At 41.4% G+C, this 24,671-nt stretch overlaps 1 protein-coding gene across 2 annotated transcripts in view; it reads left to right on the top strand.

Moving 5' to 3' along the window:
• Window positions 1-24,671, top strand: part of EFHC2 (EF-hand domain containing 2) — a 71,105-nt gene that overhangs the window by 33,425 nt on the left and 13,009 nt on the right. For both annotated transcript variants that reach the window (XR_014789128.1, XM_084843889.1), the window contains exons 8-13: window positions 3,192-3,357; window positions 7,609-7,751; window positions 10,778-10,974; window positions 12,838-12,971; window positions 20,145-20,342; window positions 21,990-22,082. Coding sequence is in view for 1 of the 2 variants with exons in the window: in XM_084843889.1 (XP_084700015.1) it covers window positions 3,192-3,357; window positions 7,609-7,751; window positions 10,778-10,974; window positions 12,838-12,971; window positions 20,145-20,342; window positions 21,990-22,082 (931 nt within the window). In the remaining variant the exon portion in view is untranslated. The remainder of the gene's footprint in view (window positions 1-3,191; window positions 3,358-7,608; window positions 7,752-10,777; window positions 10,975-12,837; window positions 12,972-20,144; window positions 20,343-21,989; window positions 22,083-24,671) is intronic.

The raw sequence follows: 24,671 nt of genomic DNA on the forward strand, positions 1-24,671 counted from the left end.
AACTGTTATCAGTCAGCGCAGGCAATACTAGATGGACAGATGTCTAACCCTGTATAAGGCAGCTTCCTACGCACCATAGTGCCCAGTGTGATAGGGGAGACTTCTGGAATAGAAAAACTCTAAGCAGATTTTGTTGATTTTTCCTGTAAAATCTTTATCTGGTTCGGCTTGGATTCCACTTTGGGCAGAATTTTTAGGCATTTTAAATTGGAGTTAATTTTAAAGGCAGTGTTTATAGTCTTGTACTTGATGGATGTGTATGTAGATGGTTTTACTTTGTTTCTGGCAAAATGCCATGCATAAAAGTTATCTATGTAACAAGAAATGACTTGAGTTCAAAAATGAAAATTTCATCACTCACTGAAATATGGCAGATGTTCAGCTCCGAGAGATATATTAACTAATCTTTTAAAGCTGTTTTGTCAGATTTTTTTTTAAAAACTTCACTGCTTAGAGAAGATAACACATTTATTGTACCATCGTCAAATCCTAATGATCACAGATTGTACTGAGACTACTGGTATTTCTGTTGTCATTTGCTCTGATATTTTCATTACATTAGAAAACGTCAAGATAACTTTACAGTTCTACCAGGAATACTTATTTCTGTGTTGATTTCATCCCTAATTTGTTTGTGAATATATTGCTGATTGGAACTATAGTGCTAAACATAATTCTTTGAACATATCTTATCAAAATATCTGGGGCTTACTTCCGAGTAAGTGCACAATCCAGCAGGACTGCCACTCTTTGGATGCAGGATTCTGAGATTGGAGCACTCTGCCCATCCAAAGCCCTTCAGGCAGAGCAGGTGGAACACAGGAGGCAAAAATGCGGGCTGGGTGCGGGGGGTGGGGGATCGCTGCTTGGATTCTCCTCCCCCAGGCCATAGCTATGTCTGTGACATCGATGGTGGTGGGAGGACCCACATCCTATGAACCCTGGGATGCCTTCCCAGGGACTCTAGGATTGCTTTGTAAATGTGTTTAGATTCTGGATATAATGCAGTTTTCCATTATGCAATATCATTTGCTTTACAAATACTCGTATCCATCAGTCTAAATTATCTGTAAAAGTTAACCTGACTCTTTCAAAATTGCACAACTAGATTGACAGAAAGTTCATCGTGATAGGTGATCTTTGTGATGCACAGATAAGAATGTCAAGTTCATGTACTCAATATGCTCCATTCCAAATCATGGATACCTTTAGAGTCAAAATAATTACAGCAGCGGTTAAATCACTTACAAATTCTGTTATCTGGTAATGTGTTTAATTTTTCAAACTTTCCCCATGAAGTTCTAAATACCCAGTGTGGATTTTCTAAGAAGAAATCATACCTAACCAACTTAAATTCTTTTGACACTGGGTTAATAGGCTGGGAAAACAATAAATCTGGACTTCAGCAAAGCTTTTTAATTTGATCCATAAAACATCCAAACATTTTGGAGAAGAGTAGCTTAGAGCAAGCTACCTTAAGGTGGCTAAACAAATGGTTAACAGAGTACAGTGAAAAGGTAATATCATATGAACATACGAATCTGCAACAAATTGGAAAGAAGTATAAATTGGCTCCACTGGGATCAGTGATGGCTCTAGTGTTCTTCAACATAATCACTGATGACTTAAGTGAGGAAGAAGACAACATATTCTTTACATTTGCTGATAATTCAAAACTGGGAGAAATTCTGAACATCTTTTGGAAGAGAGATTAAAAATCGAAGGCACTCTTAGTAAGCTTGGAGTTATCATCTTGCTTGCTGCATTCTAAGAATTCAAACTGTGCAGTAGGGAAAGAGAAAAAATACAGGGCCATTACCTACACTTCAAGAGGAAAATTAAAAGATGGAAACTGTAGGGTACTACAGACTGAATATCAGATTTAAGTAAAAGTTTGTCATAGTAAGCTTCCTAGGAAACTATGGGACAGCCCAGCTAAAGTTAAGGCTGTTAAGTAGGAGAGTTAAAAACATAATTTAAATAACCAAAGTCAGTAACTTTAGTTAGTGTATGTCCCATATTTGCACCTCACCATCTTTAACAGTTTTTCTACTTGGCATTCTGGAGCTGAAGATGATCTGTGTCTTTTTATGGGGAAGACTTTTGTCACTTCCCATCTCCCAAGCAAGTGAAGTGGCAGAAGTGTTCCTGTGGGAGGGAAGCAACAGAAACAGTTTCTTTTTCGGGCCCCATTAACACAATGTATCGCTACTGATTCCGGGTTGAACCTAGTCTGCAGTTGCCAGGTAGGAGGGAAATAGTGGGGTTGGCTTTTCGACTTTGGTCTCCTTAGGGATGCCACTTAAACTTACACGTTCTCTTTAGCCCATCTACTCGAGTTGCACTAGGTGGCACTGTTGGAATGCAAGAAAGATCATAATCAGTCTTTCTAGTTGTTATGCAAGTCTTGAAACCCAGATATACCAGTGTGGAGACTATTGTACATTAGAAAACTAAAAATGTCTTTACTCACAAAGAACGCATGCCCACCATAACTTCGTAATTTCACATACAAATCCTTCTCAGAGCTGATTGCTTGCAAGCTCGCTATGTGGAGATGTCTGTCAATTTTTTTTTTAAACAGCGAAAATGAACAGACATAAACCAACTGAACTCAATGGAAATAAACTGGCTTAACCCCAAATAGTTTTACTTAACCCAGCTGTCAGTATGTAGAAGTCAGAATGGTCACATACAAGTTACACATTGTTGACTAGAGTAATAATGTTGATAAATAAATCATGTTTATGAGATGAATGCAGATCAATTCACCAGTATTCAAGCCGTATTTAAGAAAAGAAGATAGACGGAAAAATAGAGGGTTGAAAAAAAATGGGTCCATTGCTCGGATAAGAAGGACTTTTGTTTCTTGGCAGTCTACCAAAGCTCATGGAAATGTTTGAGTTTTTTCCCATCCATAGAGAGAAGTTGATAGAAAGCAGAGGAAAATATCAATAGCAGTGTGCTCCCAGAGGGAAAAACTTGAAAAATATTTCCAAAATTGGGGGGGTTCTGTTTAGAGGAAATATTTGCTTTTCTAAAATGCATACTTATCCTTCTGTGACTTCTGCCAAAAGGGGAGAATGATTTTGTTTCCGTAGATTGAGACAGCATATATTGAAATGCAGGACCATTCTTAATATATTCAGAAACTCGACAGTAAATCGTTGGTTGCTAATTTTGTTTTACAGAGGACTTTACTCCAATTCCATACAAGGCACCATCTCTTCCGAAAGTAGAAAGAATTGTTCCACCATACAATGGATTTGGCTCTGAAGAGGACTCTCTTTGCTCCTGCCTGAGCTTACTTCCCAAACCACCCCAAAAAGACTTCAAGAAATTCATGGAAAAAGACAGGTATCTGAGCAAAAGCAATATTCAGAATTCCCCCCCTACACACACACACACACACACCACCTCTACATTTTAGACATGAAAGGTGGAGAGGTATTGTCATTTATATGTCAAGAGATATTACAAATGGCCATTGTAACATTCGCAGTTACTATGAATCAGGCAGATAATGATTCTCAGAATTTAGGGTCTGGTCTCCTAATATAAATGTCTAGATTTTCATTAACCTCAAAGATTTAGCTCCAAAAGAAAGTAGTAACCGCACTCATAACTCAGTACTGTCCAGTATGCAAAGAGGTGGGGGAGCTTTCTTCTCCTTCCCCTGCTTTCCTGTTTATTTCCCTTGCTAGTTATTTCCTTTGCTTTTCTACTACTTCTCCTGCTATCTAATCACTTACATGTTGTGCTGCCTAGTGGTGCTGAATATTTTGTGAGGGTTTCTGGGATTTGTTAAACGTTTTTCGAATCAGCACATCTGTGTTACTGTGGTTTGCATAGGAAAATGTTAGTAGAATAATGGAGAGAGAGCCCAGATATATGCAGCATATTGTGGCCTGCCAAGTCACTACAGCCCCTTTAAATTATGTGTCTATTGTCTGATGTATTGTCCAATTTATATTGGAGCATCGTTTGTTGTTTATTGTATTATAATATTTTATACTACTTTTATTTGATACCCCAAAGAGTAAACAACTATGGGATAATGTTACACTGTGTCTGTTTAATAAAATTAAAATTTAAGAACAACACAGCTCTGAACATTTTGCTATTGTATATTGGCTCCCCTCCTACAGTAAATAGGGTTAGAAGCACAGATCAAACCATTAAAGGTAAAACTGAGCCTGAACAATGGCATTATCTCCCTAGTTTGTTGTTATTGTTCAGTCGTTCAGTCGTGTCCGACTCTTTGTGACCCCATGGACCATAGCACGCCAGGCCTTCCTGTCCTGCGCTCTCTCCAGAGTGTGCTCAAGTACATACTCATTGCATTGGTGATGCTGTCTAGCCATCCCATCCTCTGCCGTCCCCTTCTCCTTTTGCCTTCAATCTTTCCCAGCATCAGGGTCTTTTCCAGGGAGTTTTCTCTTTGCATGAGGTGGCCAAAATATTTGAGCTTCACCTTCAGTATCTGTCCTTCCAATGAGCGGTCAGGGTTGATTTCCTTTAGGATTGGCTGATTTGACCTCCTTGCAGTCCAGGGGACTCGTAAGAGTCTTTTCCAGCACCACAGTTCGAAAGCATCGATTCTTCGGCGCTCAGCCTTCCATATAGTCCAGCTCTCACAGCCATACGTTGCTACTGGGAAAACCATAGCTTTGATTATACAAACCTTTGTTGGCAAGGTGATGTCTCTGCTTCTTACTATGCTGTCTAGGTTTGCCATAGCTTTTCTCCCAAGCAGCAAGCGTCTTTTAATTTCATGGCTACAGTCACCATCTGCGGTGATCTTGGAGCCCAAGAAAATAAAATCTGTCACTGCTTCCATTTCTTCCCCTTCTATATGCCAGGAAGTGATGGGGCCAGATGCCATGATCTTCATTTTTTTAATGTTGAGTTTCAAACCAGCTTTTGCACTCTCCACTTTCACCCTCAACAAGAGGCTCTTTAGATCCTCTTCGCTTTCTGCCATGAGGGTGGTATCGTCTGCGTATCTGAGGTTGTTGATAATTCTCCCTGCAGTCTTAATTCCGAGCTGTGATTCATCCAACCCCGCGTTTCTCATGATGTACTCTGCATATAAGTTAAATAAGCAGGGCGACAATATACAGCCTTGTCGTACTCCTTTCCCAATTTTGAATCACTCAGTTGTTCCATGTCTGGTTCTTACTGTTGCTTCTTGACCCTCGTACAGGTTTCTCAGGAGACAGGTAAGGTGGTCTGGTACTCCCGTCTCTTTAAGAATTTGCCACAGTTTGTTGTGATCCACACAATCAAAGGCTTTAGCGTAGTCAATGAAGCAGAAATAGACGTTTTTCTGGAATTCTCTTGCTTTCTCCATGATCCAGTGAATGTTGGTGATTTCATCTCTAGTTCCTCTGCCTCTTCGGAACCTCACTTCTACTTCCGGTAGTTCTCGGTTCACATACTGCTGAAACCTAGCTTGTAGGATTTTGAGCATCACCTTGCTGGCATGTGAAATGAGCGCAATTGTACGGTAGTTTGAACACTCTTTGGCATTGCCCTTCTTTGGAATTGGAATGTAAACTGACCTTTTGCAGTCTTGTGGCCACTGTTGAGTGTTCCAAATTTGTTGGCATATTGAGTGCAGCACATTAACAGCATCATCTTTTAGGATTTTAAATAGCCCAGCTGGAATAGTGTCCTCTCCGCTAGCTTTGTTGTTAGTAATGCTACCTAAGGCCCACTTGACTTCACTCTCTAGGATGTCTGGCTCAAGTTCAGTGACCGCACTATCATGGCTATCAGTGACATTCAGATCTTTCCTGTATAGTTCTTCTGTGTATTCTTTCCACCTCTTCTTAATCTCATCTGCTTCTGTTAGGTCCCTGCCTTCTTTGTCCTTTATCATGCCCGTCTTTGCACAAAACATTCCCTTGATATCTCCGATTTTCTTGAAGAGATCTCTAGTCTTTCCCATTCTGTTGTTTTCCTCCATTTCTTTGCATTGTTCATTTAAGAAGGCCTTCTTGTCTCTCCTTGCTATTCTCTGGAACTCTGCATTCAGTTGGATATATCTTCCCCTTTCTCCCTTGCTTTTCGCTTCCCTTCTTTCCTCAGCTGCTTGTAAAGCCTCCTCAGACAGCCACTTTGCTTTCTTGCATTTCTTTTTCTTTGGGATGGATTGAGTTGCTGCCTCCTGAACAATGTTACGGACCTCCGTCCATAGTTCCTCAGGCACTCTGTCTATCAGGTCTAATCCCTGAAATCTATTCCTCACCTCCACTGTATATTCATCAGGGATATGATTTAGGTCATACCTGAATGGTTTAGTGGTTTTCCCTACGTTCTTCAATTCAAGCCGAAATTTTGCGATAAGAAGCTCATGATCTGAACCACAGTCAGCTCCAGGTCTTGTTTTTACTGACTGTATGGAGCTTCTCCATCTTTGGCTGCAAAGTACATCATCAATCTGATTTCGATATTGACCATCTGGTGATGTCCATGTGTAGTGATGTGCAATGTAGTGATATGCAATATTTTCAATATTGACCATCTGGTGATGTCCATGTGTACAGTCGCCTCTTGTGGTGTTGGAAAAGAGTGTTTGCTATGATCAGCGTGTTCTCTTGGCAAAACTCTATTAGCCTTTGTCCTACTTCATTTTGTACACCAAGGCCATGCTTGCCTGTTATCCCGGTGATTTCTTGACTTCCTACTTTAGCATTCCAATCCCCTATGATGAAGAGGACATCTTTTTTTGGTGTTAGTTCTAGAAGGTGTTGTAGGTCTTCATAGAACCGATCAACCTCAGCTTCTTCGGCATCAGTGGTTGGGGCATAGACTTGAATTACTGTGATGTTGAGTGGTTTGCCTTGGATTCATACTGAGATCATTCTATCATTTTTGAGATTGTACCCCAGTACTGCTTTTCCCACCCTTTTATTGACTATGAGTACTACTCCATTTCTTCTAAGGGATTCTTGGCCACAATAGTAGATATAATGGTTACCTGAATTAAATTCGCCCATGCTTGTCCATTTTAGTTCGCTGATTCCCAAGATGTCGATGTTCAATCTTGCCATCTCATGTTTGACCACCTCCAGCTTACCTTGATTCATTGATCTTACATACCAGGTTCCTAAACAATATTGTTCTTTACAGCATCGGACTTTCTTTTCACCACCAGACACATCCTCAGCTGAGTGTCCTTTTGGTTTTGGATCAGCCGTTTCACTCTTTCTGGCGCTACTTGGAAATTCCATCTGCTCTTCCCCAGTTTTATATTGGACACCTTCCGACCTGAGGGGCTCATCTTCCGGTGTCATCTCTTTTAGCCTTGTGATACGTTCCTTCGGGTTTTCTTGGCAAGAATACTGGAGTGGGTTGCCATTTCCTTCTCCAGTGGACCACATTTTGTCAGAACTCTCCGCCATGACCTGTCCATCTTGGGTGGCCCTGCACGGCATAGCTTATGGCTTCATTGAGTTATGCAAGGCCCTGGGTTCGAATTAATAAAAGAGCTGAGTGAAGTATGTTATGTTTTATTTATTTTACAAAAGAAAAGATTGCTTCTCCAGATGAAGGGAAAGTGAGACATTCACTTTTGTGCATCTTCTGCTTCTGCTGTTACAGACAAGGCCTCGAAAGTAATATACTGCGGTTTCTTGCACAACTTATTACTACTGATCCCATTGACAAGAATCGGAAGTTCCTCATTTCTTATTTTCTCAGTGATGACACAATTGCAGTCTTTGAACCCCCCCAGCGAAATACAGGTGACAGTTTAATTTGATAGCAAGACATTCTGGTAAAGAATGGAAAGGTTTTTTAAAAAAAATTAATGATCACAACAATTGTCATTTCGGTGGAAATACATGCATGAAAGAACTTGGTGAGAAAGATGACGTCCACTAGGTTTGGAGTTTGCATCATTAATGTTTGTGGGAGGGTGTGAGGAGGTTTGTGAAGACTTGGCCTTTAACAGAATTATCTTGTGAACTATTTTTTTTTATCCTTTTAATATTAGTTTAAGATCTGAAACAGGAACTGAGCAAGAGAGTTGCATCTCAGTGCCAGTTGCTTGGGAACATGAGAAGCCGTTGTTATTAGACCCATGTCTTGCTTGTGGGCTTTCTGGCAGCAGCTGGTTGGCCACTGTAGGAACAGAATGCTGGACTAGATAGGTCTTTGGTCTGATCCAGCAGGGCTCTTCTTCTGTTCTTAGGGTTTGCAGTAGCATTAGTACATTTTATTTTTTGCCTTAAGTCTTGTCACAGACTTCCATTGAAGTAATTTAGAAATACGTCTCATTCATATCTTTGTGATGTGCCAGTTTTGTGATGTTTTGATGTGCTGTTGCTTTCCCCACTCCCACATCTCCCTTTCTCTCCACGCAGATGAAGCTTCTCTCTTCAGCTTAGATCTTTCAGGGGAGGTGGAATGGGGGAAGCTTTACTCATCACCCTCAGTCATCCAAGAGGGTTTGCTGTGGTGTCCTCAGCATTCTGGGGAATTCCTAAAAGAGGAATGATGGAAATGAAGTCTTTTTCCTGGTGCTGCTTGTGCAGTTTGTGTTGTGTTGTGTTGTGTGCATGTGTGTGTATGCTTTAAATCTCTAATGTCCCAGAAATTTACCATCAGAGAGAGAGAGAGAGAGAGCGAGAGAGAGAGCGAGCGAGCCTTGTTTGGATTGTGTTGTCTGACTCTTTTGAGTAATTGGTTTTATTTTTGCCCAAATTTTGTTCATTACAAAAATGCTTTTATATAGTTAATGCCAAGAAAATGTCTGAGGAAGAGAATCGAGAACCCTTAGAAGCTTTTGTTGACTAGGTAATGCCACCACCTCCTCAAAGTGATGGGATTTTTTTTTTTAATGTATCAGTGACTAGATGGGAAGAAGCTGTTGCAACCTGGCTTCTATTCTTCTCAGAGTTTTCATGCTTTTGCAGGCTTAAGTCGATGTCAGGGTTGGAACTGAGCCCATAGAGCCCCAAAGCAGCTCTGATTCTGAGGAAGAGCTACAACCCATGGGAGAGGAGCGCGCTCGTCTCTCAGAGGCGCAGCTGCAGGGAGAGGCCCCCCCAGTTCTCATTCCTGAGAGAGATAGTGACCCTGGCAACGAAAGAGCGGGAGAGCAGTTGTTGCTAGATGCAAGGCGCCGGTGCAGAGAGGCGCGAGGTGGAGGGCGCCAAGAGGAGGCGCTCAGCCCGCTTGGTGCACTGGGAACGGCTGCATCCCGATGCCCCACGGGTAAGGGTGGGAGCCTCCCCTCCTAGCCCATAAGTTTCAGAGCTTTTCCCGCCCTTCTCCAAACGGGGACCAACTGTGTACATGGAGCTTAGGTTACTCTGCTATGCTACAGTTCCTTGCTTAGCCGCTGGCAATTAGCATCTGAAAGAGTCGTTAGGTTGTAAAGGAATAAAGTCTTAGAAAGAATCCCTTTTGTCTGCGTCTTGTTTTGGCAACTGGAGGGGACTTTAAGAGGCAGCTAGGGCGCTCCTGACAGTCAAACCCTGACTATTACCTTAATGCATTTTTCTCCGTTCAGTTTTATTGTATAAGGAAGATTTCTGAACCAAATTCTGGTTGAATAAGTATTGTGGGTTTTACATTCACTTATAATTTTGACTACATTGCATTTTATTATACTACGCATCCCTTTTTATTATACTTACATCACTAAATAATACGTATGAAACATTTTATGGTGTCTAATGCACGCTTTTTGGCTTTTGATTGGGAGTGCAGGCACAAACAGGAAATGAACCATAGGCATATTAGAGTTAGTGTATGCTTATTCAAGACAAAGTGTTATATGTCACAGGGCAAGGTCAGAGGGCAGATGATGTAGCCACCTAGCTGAAGTTAAGCAGGTGTCTGGCGGTGCTTCCAGCCAGAGGGCTCCTAGCACTACCAATCAAAATGTATTGTACAGTTCTATCTTTTCATCCTTGAAGGATTTTTTGTGGAAAGAAAAAGAACAGTGGAAGCACTGGGAAAACATGGGAGGATTACAAGATGAAGACAATGTCATCTGGACCCCCTGTAAAATTCTATGAATGAGGAAGGGTGATCACATGAATGAGGAAGGATGATTGCATTGTTCATGAGGTTGGGATGTGGGATGAGGTACAGAAGGGTGCTAGAAGAGGGGGGGATTGCCTAAAATTGTGTTTGGATTCTAAGATAAGGAAGTTCATGGAAGAAAAGTTTCCCATCCCTCCTTCCTCCCATCAGCTTCCTTAAGTTATCTTAGTATTCAACCCATTGAAATCAATGAGATAAGTTAGTCTCCCTTTCCCAGCAGCCCACATCTGACCCACATTGTTCAGGAGGGGCCCCCAACCCTCTGTAGAGGCTTTTTTTTTTTAAGGCCACAGGAGGCTGCGGGGGTGAGGAGTGGGCAGGATTTTTCCTTCTGTGAACTTCTTTAAGTTAACTTATCTTAGGATCTAAGCCAATGAGACTATAACATGACTAACTTCCTCTGGATCCAACCGATTGTGATTCATCTAGTTTCTTCCTAGTTGAAGGCACAGTTCCTAGTGCTAGTATCTTGGTTGTAGAAACTCCTAAAAATGCTTTTTTTTTTGTCCTCATCATGAAAGACAAGAGAAGTATTTGACATGAAAATGAACACAGCAGGGAATCTACCCCCCCCCCCAATTGTTACGTCATCATTGGTGTGGATAATTTGGTATGGATGACAGGAAATTTGAGGGTGCTGTCGAGTTTTAAAGTGTACCCTAGTTAGTTTCTCTTTGAAAAATACAGTCTGTTATTTATGGTTCTCTCATTACAGGGGTAATTGGTGGGAAATTCCTGGAAAGAAGTCATATTAAGAAGCCTGGGCAGGAGCTCTATAAGAGTGAACTGTCTGAGTACTACACAGCTGAGGATCTGTATGTTGGAGCCAAAGTGTGTTTCCATGGCCACGTCTTTCTTTTGGTGGATGCCGATGAGTATGCTTTCAACTACATGGAGAAGCATGCAAATGAGGCAAGCTGTGCTTTCCAATCCTTTTTTGGCCTTTATGGCACATGCAGTTTTATTATCTTGCTTAAATAATGGTGGCTCTGAAAAGCTTTGTTTATTCACCCCAAGATCAACACAGGCCCATTGTTACTTGATTTGAAAATGATGTAATGAAAAAGTAGTCCGTGTCCTCAACCTGTTGCAGGCAAAATACACATAAAATGATGTGTTTGGTAAATGTCATGGAGTGTACTTTGTGCCTGATGATTCAAACTCACGGATTGACTTTCATAATGTCTTAATCCTGCCTTTGTTTCTGGGCAGGAATAAAACAGCAGAAGCCTAAAAGGGCATTGCTGATACAGTCTGTGCTGTACCAGTTAATTTTCTCATACCAGAGATAAAGGAGCTGAAGCTAACCAAACAGAATTCATAAGAACATCTGATAGTTGTTATGGTTGCTTCTTCCCACAGCAGTTGCGCACGACCCCTGGGATAAAGAACAACCAAACAGGGAGGAGATAAAAATAGGATGCTAAAAAGGATAGTACAGTGCTGGGGCTTGGTAGGAGGTTTTTTTTCATATGTTATGTGTAGCTGCATAACAGATCCTGTTGAAATAGCCATATTTTAATATGTTTACGCTTGGTGATTCATTTTCTCCAGAGGTTTTTTTAAAAAAAGGTTCTGAAATTGAGTTTTATCAATCCGTGCAAGAGGACATACATTTTGCAATTATGATCCAGTTCAGCCACACTGAGGGTAATGCTCTGGTTGCTGACTGATGTTGACCAACTTGGGGCTAATTCACTCAAACCTCTGTACACTGACAGGTGTGAGCGCAAACTGGACACAAGGCAAAGTGGTTATGTGATGGCTGCTTCCCTTCTGGCTGTTCTCTCCTATCAGTGCACAGTGTGTGTTTTCAAACTTACCTGACTTGCTGTAGGAGGATATTGCATTTCCCTGAGTGAGCAGAGGAATCAATAAAGACATTTCCCAATTACTTTGCCATGTGGACAAGTTGCATTTTACATTATTTTTCCGATAAGAAATTAAAGGCAACACAAAACATTCCTCACCAATATTGTTGTCTATGCCAGGTGTTTGTGTTTGTTTTTGTGTGTGTGGGGGGAATACACAAGTTGAAGTTGCTTCTTTGTTGGGATAAGGCTGTTTAGAAGAAACATTCCTTTAATGGGCTTGGAGAATGGATGTGCAGCATTCTGATTCTACATTGACAGATGATTGTCTGTAGTGGAATTTGGCATGGCTTTAGAAAACTTTTATGAAAACTACTTTGCTATTCAGTGTTGGCTTTTTCTAAAATTCAACCAGTAAGATGATGTAATGGACAAGTGTGGCCTGGTTTGCACATAACAACAAACCATGGGTTATTGGGGCAACATGGGAGCAAGCGGCCTCCCGCCTGCTTGCCATGTTCGCTTTGCATCTGCTTTCAGCAACAACTCAGGAACACCCCATTCCTGGGTTGTTTGTTGTGACATGTGGACCTGGAACCCATAATTTGTTGTTGGGTTAAAACTCTGGGTTGTTTGTCCCTCAACAACCCAGAGTTCCAGGTTTGCATGTTGCATCAAACAACCCAGAAAGAGGGCATTCCTAGAAAGTGGATGCAAAACGGAAGGAGTGAGCATGGATGAGACAAGGCACTCTCTCTCTCTGGTGTGGGTCTGCCAATTCATGAATTAAATAAGCCACGAATTGGCATTACATGCAAATTGGGTCTATATGTCATAACTGAAAAGAATAACTGGCCTCAGTAGTTTTCAGTCTTCATATTGTTCCATATTACCTAAACAGTACTTCATGTCTATTAAATACATGCTCTGTTGTTCTCACTTGCCCCTCCCCCTTTTTTTCCAGTTTGCTATGGCCAATATCAACATAATCTTGAACAAACTGAAAGTGATAGGAGAACCTCGGTCAAGAGAGATTAAGCAGATATTTGCAGCTACTGATCCTCAACACACCACCATTATTGACTATGATGAATTCAGGTGAGACTCTGAAAGCCTAGAGGAAAGGCAGTTTAATTCACTCTTACTAAGTTATGCTAAATTTTAGGATCCCATCTGTGAGGTTCCCATCATTGAGAGAGAAAAGCTACTGGGCTGTGGATAGTTTGGTGCTTTCCATCATGTGGAGCATAAACAGGCTCAACTAGTACAACTGTTCAGCAGCGGTACCTGTGGAGTGCCCATGGAACCTTATTCTGAACTGTTTGTACCTTCTGGCAGGCTGGACTTGTGTGGGATTTTATCAGTCTCTCTGTTGTATACTTAAGCGACATGAACACACGAAGCTGCCCTTATACTGAATCAGACCGTTAGTCCATCTATCCCAGTGTTGTCTGTTGAGACTAGCAGCAGATTTTCACAGATTCAGACCAGACAGGCCTTTTCAACCCTGCTGCCCGGCACCTTTTTAAAAGTGGAAATGTGTGGTATTGAACAGAGGTGCTTCTACATGCAGTGCACCTGCTCTGCTACTAAGCAACACAATTTTGTATTCATAAGCATTGACAACAAAATGCAGCTTTTTGACACTTCATGGCTCTGATAACCAGCACATTCTGCTTTCTGTCTCTTCCTATTCCAAAGGCTCTTGGTGGGATATACGTGAAAAATCTAATCGGCATATAACATAGAAGTGGATGACTGATCCACCAGTCCCTTGTTCCTCTGACTTTTTTCTAATTTTCATTCCTCTTCTCTCATCATATCATGAGCTTTGTTGTTTAAAACCTTGAGGGTGTAATCCTATGTACACTTATATAGGAGTAAATCCTACTGAGCAGATGGGACCAGTGTCTGAGTAAAGATACATAGGGTTGTGCTGAAACAATGGTGCAGTTAAGTAATCTTAGTTTCTGGACTTAATGGTCTAATGGGGGAGCCTTGTCTTCAGATGGTAAAGTGTGTTACTTCATAATTTGGTAAGTCAGCCCTGCTGTGTTTGGGGGCCCTCCTGTTCATGCTGCTGAGAGGGGCCCTGGATATCTGCCCCAAAGTCCTGCCCTAACAGCACCGCTGGCTGCACATGTGTTTTCTTGCTTCATTTAAAAATATATGCAATAATTATAGACTTTGCAGAAACATTACTTGTGTATGGCTAATCTTTGTGCCAGCCTAAATATGACACCGTTCTATGGAAACACAACGAAATACTTCCTTTCACATAGTCTATCGTCTTTCCTCGTCTTCTCCCAATTAAAGATAATTTTATAAAAATCTGTGCTTAGAGTATCCAGACACCAGGACACTGGTCTGAAATTGTAAAAAACCTGATGTTTAACTCCAATTCCAAGTCATCTTGATCTGGGAAGAAAATAGGCAAGAGTTATATTCTGGTCTGAAGATTCCAGTTACTATGCACTTCCAGCAAATCTATTCAAATCAGTTTTCCTTGCACCTAGGCTAGTGATGGATGGATGGATGGAAATATATATATATATATATATATATATATATATTTCTTGAAAGTTAAAGACAGTTTTATAGTGCTGTTGTTGCTTGTGGTGTGTATCCTCTTCTTTCTTTTTTGTCCCACTGTCATCTCTGGTCAAACAGGTTTTGCAGGGGTTTTGTACTGCTTCAAAAGAAAAGAGTATATATCATGGGCAACACTGCCTTTGCCTCTATCATATTGCCTTCAATTCTCTTAACATTACTTGTATCAAAACATACTTTCTTGTGTAAATAACATCATGGTACCTTGACATAGGTTCATATTTTCCCCTATAGTGGCCTGTACTCGAAGAGGTGTAAAACAGCCTTTGATTTAGGGAAAGCTTACTTTGAGTCAGTAGAGATGTGTCAAAAGGCTGCTTCCAATTGCATGTCCCTTGGCGGAGTTGAGTTATACTCACTGGGCCTGGCTTCTCATGCAAGGATATAAATTAAGCACCTGATCCTGGTTTTCTTACAGAATCTTGTTTGTCTGCTCTTTTCATAAGAGTACTGATGGGATCACTGTCTTTGGGGCCATTCAGATGTAATGCCAAACCATAAATAGGTGGTGCAAGAATGAGTCCTAAAGAAGCCTCAAGCTCCCTCCCTCCCCCAGCATGCTGCCGTAAGTACCTTCCAGTCCTTGTTTGAGGCAAACTATTTGTGATGAATCTGGAGCTGGCGGAATGCTTTTTGCATTGGCAGATCTCCTTCTTTACAAAGGTTCCCCCCAATACAGAATTACGATGGGTTGCCACCAGTTGGGCTAACTCCTCTGACACAACCTTGTCCAGATGTTTTAGACGACAGCTCACATAAACTCCAGCCAATATAACCAATAGTAATGGATTATGAGAATTGTAGTTCAAAATATCCAGAGGGCACCAAATTGCCTACCTTGACCGAGTCTGTCCAGCTGCTTGGGGAGTTGCTAAGTCTTCTGCCAAGGACCCCTGACTTCAGCCCAGCCCTAGGAGAAAATAAAAAAAGGAAGGTGCTGTGGATTTACTCGGCGAAAGCCCAGAAGACACAGAATTTAACAAAATCTTCTGAAATATCCTAAGAACACAAGGGGTAGCTCAGCAATTGTGCATTCTTGTACATGGGGAAGGGAGAAATTCCCTTTTAAAACAATGCAGCCAAATGTCAAGGTTAAAAAAAGAGTTCTATTTGGGAAAAAGAAGAGAAGCAGGGGGGAAGAAGGCACTCTATTGTGCACACAGATTCGTAAATGAAATTACAAAGTCATTCTAACTGTTACATGCTACCTACTTGATCAGAGTCTTGCATTTCAGAGCATATGCAGAGCTCATTGCAGATAAGAGGGTATGAGAGAGTGCACACACATCTTTGGACTCCTGTTCTTGATGGTTCTAGGATGACAAAATACTGGTGTGAGGCTTCGCCTATTTATGGGAATTTGAGACCAGCAAAGCTGGCCACTTAGTGAAGATGGACTGTTGTTTTGTGCAGTGGTGAGAGAAGCCCCATCTCTGATGTCAGTGGTCTAGCTGGTCAATCAGAATATTTTTTTAGTGGCTAGATCCAGCGTATTAACAACTCTGGACTTAACATTTTCAAAGAGTTAGCCAGTTCCAGCTAGTTGCAGTATTGCCAAGAATTATATTGGAGAATAAAATACACAATTTTTCCTATTGAGGAACTCTATGCAGGATGAAAAGAATAGATGCTCAAAAAAATAATAGATGCCCTGCTGGACTGTTCAGAATGTAGGGTTCATCACATATCCCTCTCCCCTAAAAATTCTGTTTAGCAGGACTTGTTTTACAGAACAGTCAAACCAAAGTAGACAACCAGACAAGCTCTTATACATAAATCCTAGAGAAGATAGGTTATGTAAAGTGGTTCAATAACAAACAAAATATGAGCAAGATAACAAAAGAGAGGTTTTGTGCTTAAAACAAAGCACACTCTATATCTTTAATTCTGCATTTGGGTTGTCCTGAATTCGTATAAGATACATAATACAGACTGCAACAGTAAAAAGTTATAAAGTAAACGGACTAAAGATAAGTTCTTAGGAAAATGGCAAAACCTTGTAGAGAGTCAGATATCTTCTTGTGTGCCAGGTAAATCGGACATTGTTCATACTGTAATAAGCACAGAAGACACAGATTACACTTGAAAGTTCACGTGAAAAAAAAATACTGTAGAAGTAAAGTTACAGTTCTCTTCTTCATGCCAGTCAGATCTCTAGACCAAAAGCATAATACATGCTCGAACCACTAATAAAGGAACCTAACTTGCATAGGATATTAGAAATTCATATGAAAGCATTCAAGAGAATAGTATTTTCCAAAAACACAGCTCGTGACATCATGTTGTGGCAAAAGTTGACTTCTCGGCTTTAAGTGAATTGTGCTTGACTGGCCAGCGCAGCCTCATAGGAATCCAAACTGCAATGGGCAGGGGAAACGGAAAATCTGGGTGCCTGTGAGCAGGCTGGGCGTGCCCAGCAACTCCAGCAAACAACAGAGAAACAGAATCTTGAATCCCAACATGAGGAAAGATTTATAAACGCAGACTTGTAGCCTGGTTTTGGATAGTGTAATATCCTCAAGGCAACCTTTGGGTGGTGGTGTACGGTGGAGCTCACCCACCAGTGGAAAAATTGGCAGCAAGCAGCAGTGGTAGTTACCTCTGCTTTAATTTCTTGTGAACTGAAGCGGGTGCAAGTGTAGCACATCGTTGGATTCAGAACCCAGGGAAGAACACCATGGTCGGGGCTTGGGGAAGAAATCATGATCCACATTTTCCTCTAGAGTCCCAGAAAGAACAAGGTCTATTGGAGGGGGCTTCCTCCTTCATTTATTTTGGTGAAGTCCCAGGCAACTCAAGCCACTTTGGTTTTACAATAGTGAGCTGGGGCATAGCACAGGTTCTCTTTGTTCTCCTTGCATCCCAGTAAGGTGGAACCAGTGGGAGTCCCTCAGGTAAGTGCAGTTTGAGATCACACTCCATTAAATTTCACAGGGATCAGGGTTTAAGAAAAAGGCCATAACAAGATTCTTTGTGAGGACAGGTCATGGATGTAGCTATGCAGCAACTCCCACAGAGTCACTCAGTACAGACCCGAAGGAGTCTTGTGGCACTTTAAAGGTGAACAAATTTATTCTGGCTTAAGGTGCCACAATACCGTTTGTTGTTTTGGCTGCAACTACCCCTTTGAAAATTGGTACTCAGTGTAGCATTATATTCTAGGGAGTCTGTTCAGATGTACAGGTGCCTGCGGACCCAGTCTTTATGTTCAAGGTAATGTGCTCTGCCTCTGAATTGAACTGATAGGAAAACCCTTCCGAAGAGCGAAGAAGCATGTGTCTATTGGAGCTTCCATGTTTGTGAGAATTCCTTGTCATCAGGAAAAGTCACACTACAGTGATTTTGAGCAAGTGTGCATAAATCTCTTTAAAATATTTGGCTCTAGTTATGGTTTAAGTGTATCTTGTGCAACATGCTGTTTTTCAGCATGCATAATAATGTTAATGGAACTTTGCAAACTAATGCCTTGAGACAAGTTACAGTACAATCAAGTGAATACAGGGATGAGGAACCTGTAGCCCTCCAGTTTTTTTAAATTATTAGAGTATTTTAATCCTGCTCCTTAGACAAAAAGACTCTCAGAGTGGCTTACATGCCATTAGTAAAATGAGATAAACCTCTGTCTACAGGCTTATAATCTAAAAAGACACGACACATAAAAGGGGATAGGAATGGAAGAGCAAAAAATTAAGTAATCTTTGAGTAGCCCAGGGAGTACAACTCCCAATTATCTCTGTCTGTTGGCCATGCTCACTGGGGCTGATAGGAGCTGGAGTCCAACAACATCTGGAGAGCCACAGGTTCCCCACCCCTGGTTTAACCACCTAGTTTTAAGAAAATCTGAAATTTGCTTCAAGTCATTTCTCCTTTGAAAACTGGCAGAATAGAGTTCTGGATATATTATACCTCACTGCTGCCTTGACACTGATTGCTCAATGCTTTGTTTACTCATTGCTTTTAATGAAAAACCATTTGGAACATTCTAGAAAATATAACAAGAAATATCATCCCTGTCCTAAAGTGTGTAGAATCTCAAAATCAGTAAATTATGTGTCGCCTAGGGTTCTAAATGTAACATAGCTGTGTTGCACAAGGTTTTAAGCTTTCTTGCTTTGCTTGGTAAGCCTAATGTCTTTCTTTTCATCTTGTAAGAAATTGTCTGTTTTTCTACATAGATCTTATCTAATGTTCTAGAAAGCAGTTTGTGCTTGATGAGTAGATAAAGCAAGCACAGAAATTGACATATTGGCATGATGATGTTTTTCCATTTTATTGTGCTGCGGAACTCAACTAGAACAAGACATGATGTAGATGCTGGTTTAAAATGAGTGGTATACTTAATTTTCCTGAAATAGGGGCCAGTTAAAATGGCACTTCATATACTTTGGGTAATTTCAGCTGTCCCCTGTGTGTGTGCTTCATGTGAACAACTGTGATATGTGAACTAGAAGCTCATGAATCTTGGGTGTTGAAGGTCCATAAAGTTGGAGACCAGTTTTCCTCTCTCTGTTGTAGAATGCTGTAATCTAGATCCATAATCTTACTCATGGTTGCTCATGCACTTTTTAAAACAATCGAATCTAAACTGTTTTAAAGTTAAACTCATCGTTGTATTTACAGAATAAAATAGTCTTGCGTTGGCCAGCACATACTGTAATACAGGGGTTGGTAACTTGGCATCCTTCAGATGTTTTGGACTACAGCTCCCATAATCCCTGACTGTTACCCATGCTGGATGGGGCTGGTGAGAGGTGTATTTCAATACCTGATGGAGGGCATCAGGTTGCCTAACCTTCTGTAATAACCAATCATTACCTAAGCTGATTGAAGATAATCAAATTATTAAAAGATTTTGCTTAAACACTTTTCATTTGATCTTAAATGGATATTTTGTAGCTGTGATTAAAGTGGATTAAGATTGATATCTCTTCTAAATGACAATTAGCCAACCTTTGGGGCTGGAAGGCTGTTATTGCTAATTATTTGGCCCCACGATATGGTCTGGGTGCACTGATGACACTCACGACTTTTTTTCATGCATTGTTTGTCTTCAACAGTATGCTACATTTATACCATTGCCCTTGTATTTCAGAGGTGCAAAACAAATTTCCTGTACCATTGTACTGAATGCTGTTCTTTTTCATACCAGGTGGAAACCTAATGTGCTTGATTTTAATAATTGGTTAGGGCCAAATTAGACAAGATGCCATTCACAAAGTTAACAATCCTGTGACTGTCTTTTATAAAGTAAATAGCAGACATGGGAAGGGGGAATCTGTATCCCTGCGAGGGCAGTAAGGCAGTAAATGCTGTAGTCCCAATCTGGATCAGCCCTCCTGCACCTGATACTTTCATTAGAAGAAAAGCTTCCATGTGCACCCATGAAGAAAGGGAATTGCTCAGTGTGTGAATGGGCTCTTGTGTAGTTTGACCCTTTGAGAATCTCCACTTGTGTGGCAGTGTTGAAGCTTCATCAGACTTCAAGTTGCAGCTTGACTGTCTCATTTTTTAAGTTCCCTTGTGATACAATGGAAAATTAACATGCAAAGCTGACAGTTTGATTTACAACAAAAGCATATGTGAGGAATTTGTGCATTCTAATATTCCAGAGGTGACCCAGACATGCATGTGAATCTTTTAAAAATTTCTTTTGTTTCTCAGAAATTTGATGTTGAATATCTCAGACGGAAAATTATCAGAACATGAAATTATGACCATTGGGCGATATTACAGTGTAAGAAATGAGAACGAGATGGATGCCACCTATCTTCTAGCAGTGTCCCAGGAACAACTCAAGAAAAATAACTTTGAGAATTTTGGCCAACTCTTTGCTTCCTTGGCATACAACGACCGGGAGAAGTAAGGACTCTCTTTTCTGTTAGAAATCTGCACAGCTTGATTCTGTACTGACCCATATTTAAGCAAACTGAGAACATGTAATACTTTACCCAACTTTATAACTGGCTCTAGTATTTCTACGAATGGGTAGTGTATCCTCCCTCCCACTGAAATTAGTGGGAATTACAACCTGAACCTAAACACATTTTACTTGGAAGCAAGTCTCCATTCTCTAAGTCTGACTTCCTAATTATGCTTTGGATTGCAGCCTTAAAGTCAGGGGTGGGCAATGTTCTTGTCCCCAAGGGTTACATGTGGCAATGGGCAGTGGGTCAGGGCCATGAACGCACATAGACACACACTCACTCTTCCCCCCTTCATCTCAGCATGGAGGGATAGGGAGGTTTAAACCCACCCCACGGTTGCCCCCCCCCAACTGATTTGTGCTGGGAATAGTTTTCCCAGCATTGATCAGCTGAGCAGTGTGGGAAGTATGTGATTTAATTGGGGAGGGAGGCACACAGAGGTGACTCTTTCAGTGCACCACTCTCCTCATTTAAATAGCACACCTATCAGAAGCACAGTTAAAATGGGGAGGGTGGCACATGGTGAGAGTAATTTTGTCCATTGCCTTCCCCATCATAATTGTGCTCCAGACAGCCCACCGTTCAACTGAGTGGAAATTTGGTGGTGGCAGCAGCTTGGGCATCCGTGCCAGCTGCATAGAAGGCCTCTGCAGGCCACGGGTTGTTTGTATGTGTTAAAAGTGCTTAATTTTGGCTTGAACATCTGTTACGATCATTTGATTATTTTATCCTGCTTTAAGTGACTTGGGGGCTTTTGCTTCTTTCCTTACGTTGAACTGAACACAAATGAAAGATGCCTTTTGTCTCAAGTCTGCTGTAGCATTCTGGAAAGGATCAGGAATGGCACAGTGTTGCTCCTTCGCCTCTCTTCTTTGTCTGGCATGTTTTAGAATTTCTGTTAATTTTTGCTGTGCTAAGTATCCTATGACATTGTTATGGTCTGGATCTAATTACCACAGGGAAACATTTTTAATGCTTTTAACAAGTTGTAGTCCAAACCAATTGAATCCATTCAACGCTGTAGATTTGAAAGAGAAGACAGATTAATACTTATCTGTCACTGGCATTAAATATACGTTAGTCTTGGAGGTCATGAGCAAGTAGGAGGGGTTGGGAGGATTTCTGGGGCCCACCATTTGGACAAGACAGGGTGGGCTGACCAGCTGTGTCTGGAGGGTTCTTTTTTCTTTTTCCCCTCCCCTGCTGAGCAATTCATCAGAGGAAGTGAAAAACTGGTTTCCTTCCCTGCCTGTACAGGCTGAATTGGGGTGGGTTGGGGGAGAGGTTCTAGCAGGAGCCCAGAGTTTGGGGAAGCTACCTGGTGGCTCAGAAAAAGGGGCAGAGGTGCTCCTCAGTACTGGTTTTCTCTGGAACTGAAGGTTCTCCTCAAGGGACCAGCTTGAAAGGAAGAAACATTCCACGGGCCACATTTTAACACGTTTTCCTTTTCACAAGTGCTTCTGCTGTTTTATGACTGTTTTTTAACATGTATTTAATTTCCTCTTAAATCAAGCATTGTATATTTTCTTATTTCAAATAAATAATAACAATAATGTGGAAAACATTACTTCTGTTTGTGCAGATGTGGACTGCTGGCCAGTGACAAGTGCAGGACTGTTTGCAAGTCCTTCAGGATACCATTAGCAGATGATCTTCTTCGAGCACTACTGGCTGCGTAAGTCTCATTCCAAGATGATAATTTATGTAAATCAGGGGTGGGGAACCTTTTTTCTGTCAAGTGCCACATTCCCTCATGGGTCATCTGTCAGGGGCCAAAGCCAGCCACGGCTGTGGGCAGAGCTAAGAGTGGGTGGCACCACCTTCTCTCTCTCTCTCTCTCTCTCTCTCCCCCCCCCTTCTCCTTCCCGAGCAGTAGGAAAGGGACAGATCACTGTTGCCAGAGGTGTAAACTGCTAAGAGTCACATGAAATTAGGCTGAGCTTGATGTTGAGTGCAGCATCTTTGAGGTGTGAAGATGAGTGAGTTACACTGGAGACCAACAATAGTTTTTAAGAGAGTTGGAAGTGGTTTGAAAGAGGTACTGCCTTCCATGGTGTGCACACACGTTTCTTTTGTCCTACTGCTGGTCAGGTAAGTTTTGCAGGTGTCTGAGGTTAGAACCCTTGTACAGCAGGAACAAGGGACATGTTGGCAGTCCTGCATCAATCCCCCCCCCCCCCAGCAAGCTTCTATTGAGGTCAGCAGGCTGAAATGAGGAAGACCACAGCCTGCAATAGAAGCTGGCAATGATGGCAACATTGCTTAGGTGACAGGGCCACCATTCATAGCTCCGGCAATTCCAGACGTCCCACAAGAGGCCGCGGGGCCTCTACCCAGCTGCATGGCTTGCTGTGCTCTCTGTAATGAGTGCAGTGAGGAGGCTGATGAAGAGGCTTGCCTGATGCCCCTTTAGGCCATTGCAGGGACTGAGGAGAAGGGCTCCGGGTGACGTAGCCCCCGCTGAGATTATTGGGGAATACAAAGGAAGCTACTTTCTATCCTCTGTTAGCGGGTATTTGACATAGTAGAAAAACCTGCAGATCTGTTCACCAGAGGTGAAAGTGGGATGAGTTACACACCATAAGCAGCAATGCCTTTTCCAAACCACTTTAGCTTTGGGAGGAAAAAAAGGGGGGAAAAATTATTACCCATCTTCAGCTTGGATTGTATAAAATGGTAAGCTGCAGGCAATTAAGCAGTTTGCATAGCTGTGCATATTTTAATGCTGTTTCTCCTCATTGATATTTGTGCCATTTTCGTTAATCTCGTGTCTTAATTATGAACAGCCTTTCTGTATCCCTTTTTATTAATGGGATGAATCGCATGGTGGGTATACATTGCATTCAGATTTAATGTATTAGAGATGTTGAAGCATCTCTAATATTTAATACAAAAATTAAAAAATGTATTTTTTGTGAACCGGCCACAGAGCTTCGGCTATGGGGCGGTATAGAAATATAATGAATGAGTGAATGAATGAAAATGAAGCAGACTGGAATATTATTTAGAAAAATGTGCTCTTCAGACAGTTGTTTCAGTACTGATGCTTTAAAAATATATGTGGAATCTGAAAACGTTCATAATCTGAAACATTCGGAATCTGAAAACATTTACTGAAAAAGAGGCATCATTTGTTACTGATATGTTGACTACTTTAATTGAAATGACACAGTGCTGGCATCAGAGTCCTGCTGTGTATCTGATGTTGCTTGTCCTTACATTGAGCAACCTACTTGCTAAACTACAGTGTAGAGTAGTTGTTTTTTAATTTGCGCTACTCCAGAAGTATTGCAAGGGTTATGGATTCTATATTTACATTAAAATGTAAGGAGGTGGTGGTTTGGGGCGGGGGGGAAGAACCTGTAGTTTTACTGTGTTTTGGTCAGTGGCATCTTTACTGAATGTATTATTATTATTATTATTATTAAATTTATTAATCGCCCATCTGGCTGGTCACCCAGCCACTCTGGGCGATGTACAACATACAACAAAACAGTTTAAAACAATAAAATTCTACAATAAAAACATTTTCTAAAATACCCTAACCCATCTGTACATCTTAAGACGTGTTGTAGAACCTGTGGCGCCTCTGTGGAAGGGGCCCAGTGGAAGAAGGGCCCAAAGTAATACACTGGGAGGCAGGCAAGCGTCTTCCTGGCTCGAGGCCACCCAACTTGTCGTCCCTTGGGTCTCATAGGAGTTAGCTGGTGCCCATATTCTCCTCCACTGACAAAGCTCTCACTTGAGCTCCCAGGAATCTGGGGCTGCTTCCTTAGCTCACTTCCTGCTGCCCAAATAGCCTCTTCTGCCCCTCATTCCCTGTTTCGAGCCTTGGTATTATCTAAGAAGAGAATATAATGCAGGACATAACTTGTAAAAAGTGAATAATTTTAGAACAAGAAATGCAAGATCCTCTTTTTAGTCTTTTTATGCCTCCTCGTAGGACAGCAGTAGATAATCTTTAGTCTTAATGCCTAATGAAAATAGGGTACTGTTAGTCTTAAAAAAAAACCCTGGTTCCTTCATAAAACAAAAGCATTTCAGGGAGTTCCCTGCAGTAGGCAGATAGATGGCTTTTGCAATTTGCTGCACATTCATCATTTCTGACACCTGGTCATGAGCATTAGTCAAAGGGAGTAATATAATTCATTTTTAGAACTCCCACTAGCCTGAACTGTGTTTGGGGATAGCTAAAATCCCAGAGTGAAGAATTTTCTCCTTACTTCTGTAAAACAGCAATAAAATAGATGCAGTCAGAGAAGAG

Source organism: Heloderma suspectum, chromosome 3 (assembly GCF_057233095.1).
Source record: "Heloderma suspectum isolate Gila_16-S chromosome 3, 16-S_ref, whole genome shotgun sequence".
Taxonomy (NCBI): Eukaryota; Metazoa; Chordata; class Lepidosauria; order Squamata; family Helodermatidae; genus Heloderma; species Heloderma suspectum.